At 42.0% G+C, this 12581-nt stretch overlaps 1 protein-coding gene across 19 annotated transcripts in view; it reads left to right on the top strand.

Annotated features, from left to right (window-relative positions):
- RBFOX1 (RNA binding fox-1 homolog 1) overlaps nucleotides 1–12581 on the top strand; it is a 1461670-nt gene that overhangs the window by 1352511 nt on the left and 96578 nt on the right. For all 19 annotated transcript variants that reach the window (XM_042921406.1, XM_042921400.1, XM_042921398.1 and 16 more), the window contains one exon: nucleotides 4038–4091. In XM_042921406.1, coding sequence (XP_042777340.1) covers nucleotides 4038–4091 — 54 coding nt within the window. The remainder of the gene's footprint in view (nucleotides 1–4037; nucleotides 4092–12581) is intronic.

The following is a 12581-nucleotide window of genomic DNA, read 5'->3' as shown; positions in this document are numbered from 1 at the left end:
CAGCCACAGAGGGGTCTGTAGACACAGCTCCTGTGTCTGGTCTCTGCTCCATCGCCTTCTTGCATGGGGGGTCCTGCGAGGCTGGGAGCAGTGGGCTTTGTCAGCTGTTCTCTTTTGTTATAAGCCTCATTGTTCAGTTTAATGTCCTTGATCAAAATCTCTGAATTTGCAAGGCCTGAGGATGTACAGACTGCCTGAGAACTTAAAACCAGGATCATTTTGTCCATCTTCCTGACAGTGCAGGCTCCAGTCTCCAGCAGGGTTATCCCAAGGGTCTCTTCCAGGTACTGGAAGGAGTCACAGGGACTAGGAGGCTATTTGCATGCAATTTGCATACATTTACATAAGCCGGCATGAGCTTTGCAAGTCTGAGCAAGGGTGATTCTCAAGGTCTGTATTCTTATTTCCTCTGCCTTGAAGACAGTCACCCCCTAACAGGGTCCTTCTTTATTAGATGTACATCAGGAAGCAGGTCATTGGAGGTTAGAAGGAGATAGAATCCTAGCCAAAAGGGAATGAGTCTATTAGAAAAAGCTCTCTATTCCTTCTGTTCCTTTAGAGCAAAACTTAAGTAAATATTTATGGAACACCAACCATTTGCAAAACGCAATTTTAGGTGCTGGGCATTCACACTGGACAGCAGTCCTGTTCATTTACCATCAATTTTAATGAAAGAGAATGGTTATAAAAACAACTGAGAACAAGCAAAGAAAGAAAAATAAAGATGAACCCAGGTAATGGGTGCAGAAAACAAAACTGGAAATTGAATCGGTGTATAGCTGAAGGGGGAGGAGGTGGCCTTGAGTAGTCTGCCCCGGGAAGACACTAGAGACCCACATAACATCAGGTCAACTTTATCAGGAGTTGTGGAGAGCTCTCCAAGCACAGGGAGCAGTAGATATAATCTAGAATGATCTACATTGATGTAGAATGATCTTGGGTGGTTTTATGAAGATTTAAAAGTGCAGTGTCCCTTTGGTTTGGAGAGAAGGGAACCGTGCTATGAGATGGTGGCAGTGGAGAGGAATGGACGTTAAGTACATGGAAACATCTTTTCAAAGTCTAACCAATAGGATCTTCTGGTGGATTGTAGGTGGGATATGAGAGTAAGGGGAGAATCAAGAAATTATTTTTCAAGAGTTTTGTTTTGAGGAACCAAGCAGATGGAAGTGTCATTTGCTGACGTGGGGAGACTTGATGAGGAGCAGGCCGCAAGGGTGTAGGGAGGTGAGAAGTCGGGTTATCATGCCTGTGGTGTGGATCAAAAAGGCCTTTGTTTTCCCCACAGTGGAAGCAGAGCCACGTTGTTTAGGAAGAAGGGCCAGTGACAGGGAGCAGGACAAAACCTGCACTAGTGCTCCCATGACACTTCATTTTGCGGCTCACAGATTCCAAGCTGCTTTCTTGTGAAGGGGACCCTATCATTTACCTCCCTCAATAAATACTTGCAGACAGGAGATGGCATGTGTCTCCTGATGAGGCAGAATGCCTTTATATATTAAATGAAATTTTTCCATGAATAGACTTGGTAAACTGGTAGGTAGTTGGTAAATAGATAGATAGTGGCATTAAGTAGCCTGCTTTGGGAAGACAATGGAGGCCTAAATAAGATCAGGTAAACTTTGTCAAGAGCTGATCAATGATGGATAGATAGATAGATAGATAGATAGATAGATAGAAACAGATGAGAGAGAAGGAGGATAGGGATAAATGATAATAGATGGATAGATGAATGGATAGATAGGTAGATCAATGGATGTACAGATAGGTAGGTCGGTATGTAGATAGATAGATAGATAGATAGATAGATAGATAGATAGATAGATGAGAGAGAAGAAAGATAAAAAATGATGATGGATGGATGGATCGATCAGTGGATATATAGACAGGTAGGTAAGTAGGTAGGTAGATAGATACATAGAAGGTTTCAAGGAAATGAGGAAAATAAAGGCAGATGAGAGAAACGTGATTTAAGATAGTCTTAGATACCTCTGAGGAATCTGTTTCTGTGAGAAAATGAAAGGCCATTGGCATAACTTAGAGTCTTGGAGAGTTCCATCAAAATTAATCAGTGAGTCAACATTCAGTGAATGGTGTGTCACAGGCATGTGTGCAAAAGGGAGTATTTAAGGGACCTCATAAGGACATATACAAGAAACAAAATCTTACTTCACTAGTAACAAAAAGACCCTGTCTCCACTATCTGGAAAAGGTAGGGACATGAGCAGGGTGTAAGATGGGGAGCAAAGGGACGAAGAAAAAGTAATAAATTCATAACTTAATTATTCATTTAGTATGGGTCCTTATGTACTTCTTTCACAAATCTAGACTTCTGTGAAGGACTAGGGAAGGAGACCATTAAATATGTCAATATAATCCTGAAACTTTAATTTCAACCAGTTTTCTCTATTTGGGGCTTGATTCCAAGGTCTAGAAATGTAGACATTAGTTCCCATGTCCCCAGAAATTGGGTATTTTGTTTTAGGAAGTAGTGGAATTTTAGTTGGTCAAACTGAAGTCATTTTCCACATTCATAAAACACATTTTCTGAAATGTGCCAGATAATTTTTATTTTTATATCACTATAGAAATTCCTATATGACAAGATGTGGTTAATGTAAGAGAGGAAGGGGTCAGTGTGAAGTTTCAGAAACCGTTGGGGCAACACATCTCAGAATTTTATGTGTCTTTCTGGTGAAAATGGGGCCAGACATTTCCATTAATAAGCCTCCCAGGTATGCAAGCATAGCACTTTGAAAAATCCTATCTTAAGACCATCCTGGGGGCTGTAAAGTTGCCAGCTTATTCAAGTTGGATGAAAGCTCTTAGAAACAGAAAATTCTTGGAAAGTTGTAGAAAGTTCTTTGGTCCATCCAGGGGCCTGTCTCTTGAGATATTGAACCTGGGTGTTCCTTAAAGGATGAGTAGTTTGTGGCTACCTCTTGGCTGGTCTTACAGGTGCATCACTTAGGTCAGATGATAGGATGTCCTACCCCTTCATCTGGGAAGAGCTTTCCATGTCAGAAATACCTTCTCTCACATCCCACCTTTCACCATTGCCTTTTCTCAGGAGCATTTGTTAAAAGACCCCGGGTGTTTTACCCTCAGCCCAAGGACACAAAGTTTTCCATAAAAGGCAGCACACCTGACCTTCTTTATCTTTCAGGAATTCTATTTAATGGATGTTTTCATAAAGACTTAGCAGCAGGAGCAGGAAATGATTACCAAACCCTAAAATGTGGCCATTCTTTGGAGGTTGTTCCCTAAATGATGCCCAATGGGTGTGTAATGTGCACAGCTTCTCAATTTGCAAATATTCTTGTATGTTCTTTTCTTGAGTAAAAGTTCCTAAGGGGCCAGGATTCATTTGACAGAAAATGCTCCATCCAGAACACTGGGAAAATTACAGGATTCTGTTCCTCTTATACACAGGTTGTTTGAAAGTTACCTTAGATATCATGCATTGATTAAGAATTTTTATGGTTCCTGAATGTGCTGAAATGTATTCCACACTTAATCTCTAGTGGATAAATGTCATTTTCTTTGGGATGTAAAAAGCACTTCGGAATTCTCTGGGTCATAATTAGGAATGACAATTATCAGAATATGTATCCGCAAAGAATTCTGTTTATGTGAGCTTTCAAATTTGGAGGGACTAAATGCAAAGGGGCATATGACGGATTACCTAGCAGTGATCCATGAAAGAAGACAAAAAATTTGCAATTATTACAGTGGTTCTACAGAATATTAGCATGGGAGAAAATTAATCACCACATCATTTTCAAAAAGTTCACCTGTAGCTGGTCAATAGTTTCCATACTATTAACTTGTATTGGCAGCCAATCAAAGAAAGGCATAAATCTGCCTTCCCAGGTATAGGTTACAAATCATTTTTATGCATCCCCAGACTACATACCCTCTGAATATAAAATTAAAAAAATATATATACACCACCCCATTTGATTTGTGTTTTGCTTGTAGTGATATGAGTTGTTGAATCAAATGTGATAATCATGTTTTTGTGTATTTGTTTTAAGGCTGGAAATTGAATCCAGTTGTGGGTGCGGTCTACAGCCCCGAATTCTATGCAGGTAAAAATTTCCTCTGTGCATGACTTCTTCGTCTGTTCTCGATGTGTTTTGCCTGCTACTAGAGAATAGGTTTCATGAAATAATCTGAACCAAGTAAAATCCCTCTCCTCAGAAGTTCTGAGGGACTGTTGGTTTTTTTTTTCCTAAAGCAAAACCAAAAGTGTTTAAAACCCTTTAAAAAATGAAGGGGCATCACGTATATGCGTTACACTGTCAGTGGAGCCCCTGCTCCTTATGATGTTTTCCATTAATTTTGCCTCAAAAAAGCATCGAGGCTTTGTTCAAGGGTATGTTGAACGAATGTGGAGCTGTTCTTGCCCACTTTTATTTAGTATCCCTCCATGTGTTTTTCGCCATATGTTTCCATGTGGGGTCGCATTTTTTTTTTCCTAGCGAAGCTGAGTTGGCTCACTTATTCCAATAATGTGGCAGTGAGTTGAAATTGCCAAGAGAAGGATTATTTAGAAAACGAGAAAAAAACGAAGTGGTCTTTCTTTCTCCATGCATCACATTTCCTTAGCAATTCCATATTCCTCTCTGTCCTGCCCTTCCGAGGGAAGTCTCTCCCCTTGGCCCTTCCCTGCTACCCTCCAGCTAGCGGTTGATGGGGAAATCCGTGTAGAAAACTTGGTCATCACATTTTGAGAGAGAATGACCCAGAAGAAGCAGTGGCTGAGACTGGTTCTGCTTGGCCAGTTACTTCTGCCTGTTATCGTGTTGTCCATTAACAAGGTTGCATTTGGGGTGCCTGGGTGGCTCAGTCAGTTAAGCATCCAACTTTGGCTCAGGTCATGATCTCACCCTGTGAGTTTGAGCCCCGCGTCGGACTCTGTGCTGGCAGCTCAGAGCCTGCAGCCTGCTTCAGATTCTGTGTCTCCCTCTCTCTCTTCTCCTCCGCTGCTCATGCTCTGTCTCTGTCTCAAAAATAAATAAAAACATTTAAAAAAATAATAAAATAAATAAAAAAACAAGGTTGCGTTTAACACCTTAGAATTTTAGTAGTTTCCACGCGGGTATGGAAAAGAACCCTTTCTTTGATGGGGCCCTTGCTCTTTAATAAGGAGAAATAAATGACCCGTTGGTCTAGATCCACTCACTTAGTGACCTCTTGATGGTAAGTAAGTCCTACCCCTTGCTTGGTTTCTTCCGGGATGCCTTCTGTCATTTTCCTGATCCTGAATCAGCCCTAGTGCATGACAGGGGAATATGGGATATTCGGATAGCTATCCAGCAGAGTAATCAACTTGACAAAGAAAAAAATGGTAAATCTGGGAAGACCCAAGATGATAGGTGAGTTCTGGATTTGGGACAGGCAATGTTTGTTCCTCACATGTGGTTTCTACCACAAGCCTGGGTGAAGTCCAGCAGCTCTATGCCTGTAAAGTAGCTGTGCTGACTCTTATTGGGGGAGCAAAAACTTAGCTGTAAGTCTTTCCATGGTTGTATGGTGGAACTCATCCACTGAGAGGACATTTAGCAAAGTGGGGAATGTAAACACTGTACTCAGCCCAGGTTCGAATCCTGGCCAGCTGTGTGACTCTAGGCAAGTTACTTAACCTCTCTGTGCCTCAGTGTCTTCATCTGTTAAGCGGAAGATGATAATAGTAGCAAACTCACAGGTGTTTATTAGAATTAAACAGGTTAATATGTGAAGAGTGTTTGGTGCATAGCAAGCAATACATAAACATTGGGCAAATGAAAGCAAATAAATGAACGTTCCCCTCTCTGCCATAAGGGCATTATTCTCCCCAGAATAATGAGTCCAGAACAAGAAGCAAGAAGTCATCTGATGAGATAGGGTATGAATGTGTGACTTGGGATAGGGAGAGGAAGTCCATGTTTCTGGTCCCATGCAGTGTAGTTTCTGGTCATCTGACCTAAGCAACCAAAATAACACCAAACCTCTCCTTTAGAAGGGATTTCAAACCTCACTGCATATCTGTGGGTATTGAAGAGGACGTTAAGACAGAAGAATCCATTCACACTGACTTGTATATACAAGAATAAATTAACCTGCATGACTTAGAAGGTTAGAACAGCCATTCAGATCAGCCCTGAGCCCAGCTGCAGAAGTTACATCATGGGAGTAGTGGCTATGAACAAGTTACAATAAAGATTAATATTTACTTGAATATTGTCTGTGGTCAGGCACTGTTCCAAGCACTTTACCTTAATTAATGTATTTAAATCCTCACGGTGGTTTTCCAAGTGAGAAAACTAAAGTACATAGAGTATGAGGGCACCTGGGTGGCGTGGTTGGTTAAGTGTCTGACTCTTGATCTCAGCTCAGGTCATGATCTCACAGTTTGTGAGTTCGAGCCCCACATCCGGATCTCTGCTGGTGGTGCAAAGCCTGCTTCGGATTCTGTCTTTCCCTCTCTCTCTCCGCACCTCTCCCGCTTGTTCTCTCCCTTTCTCTCTCTCTCTCTAAAAATAAATAAATAAACTTAAAAAAAAAATAAAGTACATAGACTACCTTAGCACTAAAGGGCTAAGATTTCAAGTGGGTAAGAAGCTAGCTAGACTGTAAAACCAAGAGCCTGGGTTCTTTACAACCGGGTTAATACGGCTTCTTTATTTTTTTGTGTGAATACTAGAAGTCATACTTCTTCTTGAGTGTGGCCTGTGGTGGTAGATCAGGCAACTACAGCTCTATGTCCCAACTAGTCCAGTTAAAGAAGAGGAGTGAAATAATAATGTTGGATTATTCCAACAGCCGCGGCCACCATATCCTCCACATTCAGATGAGTTAACTGGTTCTGTCAGGGGCAGTTTTAAGGAGTCCACGCACCCAAATAATTATTTCTACGAGATACTCCAGTAAACTTAAATCTAAAAAAAGGGGGGGGGGCATGAATAAGTGTCACTTGAGAAATCTGTATATGCATATGTTAGTGTTGCTACTACCTGGGGTATCCTTAATAATCAGGAACTTTCTCTTTCTGCCTATATTATATCTGTATATGGAGGTCAACAGAGTTCATGATATTCAGAAATGTGGGGAAATGTTGCTGCAAATCCAACACTCAGAACAAGTCCTTTGAAATATTTGAAGACCCATAAACGCTGAGAATCTAGCTAGCTTACGTCAAAAGTTACGGGCACCTTAATGCATAGATGCAAATACGGATGTGGCGTGTATTCATTTCCCTATGCAGGTATACTTACTAACGTCATCCACTTGAATATCCATGGCTAAGGATTTAGGGGGCTTTGTGAATTCCCCCAACTATAAACACAGCCTGGATTTCTCTTGCAATTTCCAGCGTGCCTCAAAGCCGAAATGAAGACCTTGTCATTGATTCGCTGTGGATATTTAGCAAGCCAACCCTGTATCTGCCTGAGATAGAAAGCCAGGCTTATTAGGCACTTTTCTATATAAGAGTTTGTGTTAATGACAAATATCATGATATTCCCATAGTATAATTATCGATTTTCTGAAGCTTATGCAGAATTAACAACCCAGCCTCCAATTGTCTCTCAGAACGGGGCATGAAAAGTTCACATATTTTGTAAATTAAAATCAATATTTTCAATCTCTCCTAAAGGTAATTTTCCTAATTTAGTGGACTTTTCCCTAACATTTATTTTCTCTTTAATTATAAAATGGCACGTTATTGATTTTCGTATATAACCTCTTGACGCCCTGAGTGCATTTTTATTGCTAACGCAGGGTTGGGGTGGAGAGGGCAGAAGCACCTCTTAATGAGGATCTTTAATTACCAGCTGAACAGTATTAATTTGCTTTGATAAATTATGACGCACACTCTCCCTCACACACACATAGCAGGGGAAGCATTTAGAAAGACGTTGTGGAAGGCCTTTCATTTCGGGTGTTTTTCTGAACTCTTACCAAGTCCTACCTGGAAGAATGCTCAATCCAAAACTAGTCTTCAGAAGCAGGTATGCATAAATAGGCATATCCTATGAATCTCCTCCAAAGACAAGTGGATGTTTTCCTACAAAGCTGCAAGGCATTGATTATTTGCTTACATCTAATCATCCTTGGGATCCTTGGGGCTTATTCTCAAGATAAATCATTGATAAGTCAATTAAAAAAAAATGTCCAGGTAGATCTCAAAGACTTTAGCCAGCATCTAAGACCATTCCATTTTAGACTTATAAAAAAATTGAAGGCATTAAATCAAAGTACACTACCTGCAAATTATGCATTCCCAGTAGCATGCTTCAAGTTACTTAATATAATTAGAAATAGTGTTTCTAATCATCTCAATGAGGAGGCATCAAAAGGGGTTCCCCCTTCATTGTGAGCCATTCCATTACTATCTAATAAAAAGATTAAAAAAAAAAACAGTGGTGCCTTTTACGGAGAATCATGATATCTGGCCAATGAAACTGTTGATTGAAAGCACACACCTTTAATCTTCATACATAAGTAAAACAAAGTAAAAATAAATAACAGAAGGTTATACACAGTTGTCGACACAGTACTGACAAATGGCAAATTCGTCCGTTTCTCAATTGCCGGTAAGACGGCAGAGAAGCTCACTCACACCGTATATCATATCTGCCAACTCATTTCTGTGATTAAATATTCCATCAGTGGGGCTATAAGGCGGCAAAGCTTAACAAGATTCATAAGATGCACCACTTGAACACACATAACTCACTTCCGTGGATGTGAGTTTGTACACCCCGCCTGCAAAGGAAAATTGGAATTGAGTTAAATTACTCCACGAGTCAATAGGGAAAGGAAAAGACCTACCAATGCAATGCAAACCTGAGATGCAGGTTAGGTCCCAATGATAACAAAGTAGAGAGATGCAGGGTGAATCAACTTAGAAACCTTGAAGATGGTGGTGAACTCTCTTCTTGGAATACCATTATTATTAGCAGTTTTGGGTTTTTTTGCAAGGGGGGGTAGGAAGCAATCTTTAATTGGACATTCCTCCTAAAAATAAACGTTTCTGGTTTCAGGACTGGGGGGGAAGTACTAAAAGAAGCAGGCTTGGCTGCAAAGTCACATTTTAAAGGTGGTCAGGTCTTGAAACTGGGTTATCCTGGGGTGATAGGGAGGATCAGATAAGATAATGAGTGGAAAAGAATTTTATAGACTGTAAAGTAAAATCAAAATATAGGAGATTAGTGTGATCACCGAAGTTCCCTAGATTGTTTGTGTCCACATCGGTAAAAACCTGCCCACAGACCACATGCCTTGATATCAGGCTAGATGATGGGAAAGTGGATTGGGATCTCAATATGAAGTTTAAAAATGAAGAGGTTGGATGTAGCACTCTGTGATTGCTTATCTCGAAAGGGCAGCTGTATTTGACCTTGGATTACCCGTACAAAGGTATTGGTTTTCTATGGGCTTTTGGCCACTGTGAACCATGATTCACATATAAGAATTGAGTCAAAAGAAGGTAGATGTAGGTCTCCCCCCTGGTGGCTCCCCCCATAAGGGGTCATAGAGAGAATGACCTTTAGCCGCACTTTTGGATGGACTTCTTTCCAATTCCCCTCCTGCAGTTTGGGTACAATAGCATCTGAAAAAAAGTAAGACTGTCAGAACCTGTGATAACTGGGGTTCCTGACACAGGCTGCTTTCCTTTTATTGGCCACCATCCCAGACTTGGGTTGGGCTTGGAATGATGTGCCCAAATCCCAGGTACAGCATATGCGTTTGGGGTGACTACCTTAGCATCCTGAAAGAACGTGATGTGGGTCTGAAAGGTGTCTGCTACCACTCGGAGCCCCTGAAAGCAGCTAACATTCGGGCATCCCCAGTGGCTCTAACGATGCCCACATCCACCCAAAGGACCAGCCTCGACCAGACTCAGAGCAATGGTGCCTCATGAACAGTGACCTTTGGCTCTGCAGTGTTTTGTATAATTCACACATCTGCCAGATTCAAATGCAGTGCACTTCAGTGAACTGAAACAGAAGAGTCCAGATTGAAGTCCCCAAGCAAAGGATTTTCAGCCTAGAAATGTTCCACTTCAAAGACTTTATCTCGTACATCTGTTTACCTCCGCCTCCCCTTTTGGTTGCAATTCACTTGCCTTCTCTCTTCCCCTTTCCCCATCTGTCTTATCAGATTGCACTCTATCCTTGCCCACATTTGGCCATAGTTTTTACCGGTGTCCTTCCTTCCCTGCCTCACGGAAGGAATGCAGCTCAGCTTGGATGGAATCTTTGGGGAATTTTGATCTTCAAATAGGATCAGAACTGGATTATGTGCTCAGAACTACACTTCCTCGATAAAATTAGTTCTCATTCTGTTGCACGGAAAGTCTACCAAGGAGGCCTCCCCCAAGCAGGAAGTGACAGGACTCTTAAAGGAGAAGCCCTGAGTCGGCACCATGGGAGGAAGACGAGGTTTGCCTTTCTGGCTCTGTATCGATTTCAAAGGGAGCAACCCAAAACATCAGCAACAATAAATAAGCCACTCTGGGCACTGACCCGAGCCAGGCACCGTGCAAAACACCTTGCCTCTCCTTGAATCCTCATAAAAATGTTATAGCATTCTCTTCAGTATGGAAATTTTGAAACCAGGGCTTACTGAAGAGTTTATCTCATTCCTTATGTCACAGAACTAGTATGTAAAAAAAATAGGTTTCTTATATAAAGGTCTTTTTTTCTGACCTCAGAGCCCACACTTTCCATTACCTTGTTCAGCTTACTCAGTAGGACTAGACTGGGATATGCCTGCCGTGTCTTCTATCCTGGAGGTCATAGAACATACTGAAAATGAATACAAGTATCTGTGCATGTAATATTATTTGCTGCACGCCAGACTCCACGTTGGGATCTCCACATATGTTTACAGAGATTACAACTTTGGAGGACAAGTGTCATTTCCTTCATTCTACAGATAAATTAGATATCTAGTAACATTACGTTGTACAAGGCTGTTGACTTCAAAACTTAAAGAGCTCAGTCCAAAGCCAAATCTCAGTGATTCCAAAGCCCATCCCATTTTATTACACATTACCTCCCACATATGCTTTAGTTAATCCAGTATCTTGGATTAATGATTCTTAACTGGCAATAATTTTGCCATCTCCCCCCCCCCCCCAGAGGAACTGGGAAATTCCAGGAGACATTTTTTCATTGTCACATATTGAGGGGGGGAGGGCATGGGGTGTTGGCTACTGGCATCTAGGGGGTGGAGGCCAAGGATGCCGCATAACATCCCACCATGCACAAGACAGCCCCCACCACAAAGAATGATCTGGTGTAAAATGCTGATATTGCTGGGGTCGGGAACTGCTGTCCTGACAGAAGCAGATTAGTAAAAATGTCACATATGCACCAAATATCTTTCTCAAGCCCTACCAGTAGCTCCTGCTAAAGATGGATAAGCATCTGTAGTCATCAGTGGCAATCGAAAAGGGACCTTCGTTCAAATGTTTCCTCTTCTGGGCGTTACTTTGTGATTTTTGACTGCAGAATGGAAAAAGCATATAGCTTGATTGTATGCTGCAGAACTGTGTCAGGGGTCCATGAGACCATCCTCAGGCTCTGTGTTTGCTTAGATGTGCTCTTAGGGACTCAGCAAGGCTCTTTTAGTCACAGTTCTGATTTATTACAAAAGGATACAGATTAAAAGTCAGCAAAGGAAGTGGCACCTGGATGGCTCAGTCGGTTAAGCATCCGACTTCAGCTCAGGTCATGATCTCACAATTCAAGGATTTGAGCCCCACATTGGGCTCTGTGCTGACAGCTCAGAGCCTGGAGCCTGCTTCAGATTCTCTGTCTCCCTCTCTCTCTGCCCCTTCCCTTCTCATGTTCGCTCTCTCTCTCACTCTCAAAAATGAATAAACATTAATTTTTTTTTTTAAGAAGTCAGCAAAGGAAAAGACCAAATGAGTTAGAATCCAGAAGAAACCAGGCAGAAGCCTCTGGGTGCACCCTTCCAGTGGAAGTACGCCTAACTTTCCCTGCAGTGGTGCCTGATGACAAACACAAAGTGCCATCAGCTGGATGTCAGTCCGCTTCCTGGGAGGCAGCCCCATAGATGTGGAGCCCCCGTATGACTGACCTCAACTACTCAAACCATAGCCCAAAGAGCAAAAGGAAGTAGTCACCATAAATCACATTGCTACCAGAAACTATCTTATCAAACTGGTACTGTGTGGCCCAAGGCCTCAGGCACCCAAAAACAGTTTTGTCAGGCAGAATATTCCAAGGGTTTACAACTCATCTACCAGGAGGTGTCCAGGGGCCAGTCCTGAAGACAAGCATCCTGGGGGGAATGTGCAGGGTTTAAGCAGCCCAGACCTGTGGAGTTACCCCTTTCCTACACAACAGAAGGAAGAGGGGGAGGGTTGGGGTCGAGGAGGTAGAGAAGGAGAAGGAGAAGAAAGAGGAGGGGAGGGGGAGGAGGAAAAAGGAGAAGGAGGAGAGAGAGGCGGGTGGGGGAGAAGAAGGAGAAGCTGGTTGCGAACTCAGAATACAGAGCTCATATATATATAAGGTCATGAATGTAGTCGGGGGAAGGATGGTATAAGATGAGACTTACCACTG

The sequence above is a fragment of the Panthera leo genome, chromosome E3, assembly GCF_018350215.1.
Source record: "Panthera leo isolate Ple1 chromosome E3, P.leo_Ple1_pat1.1, whole genome shotgun sequence".
Lineage (NCBI taxonomy): Eukaryota > Metazoa > Chordata > Mammalia > Carnivora > Felidae > Panthera > Panthera leo.
Note: the sequence above shows the minus strand (reverse complement) of the source record. Positions and strands in the feature narration are given on the sequence as shown.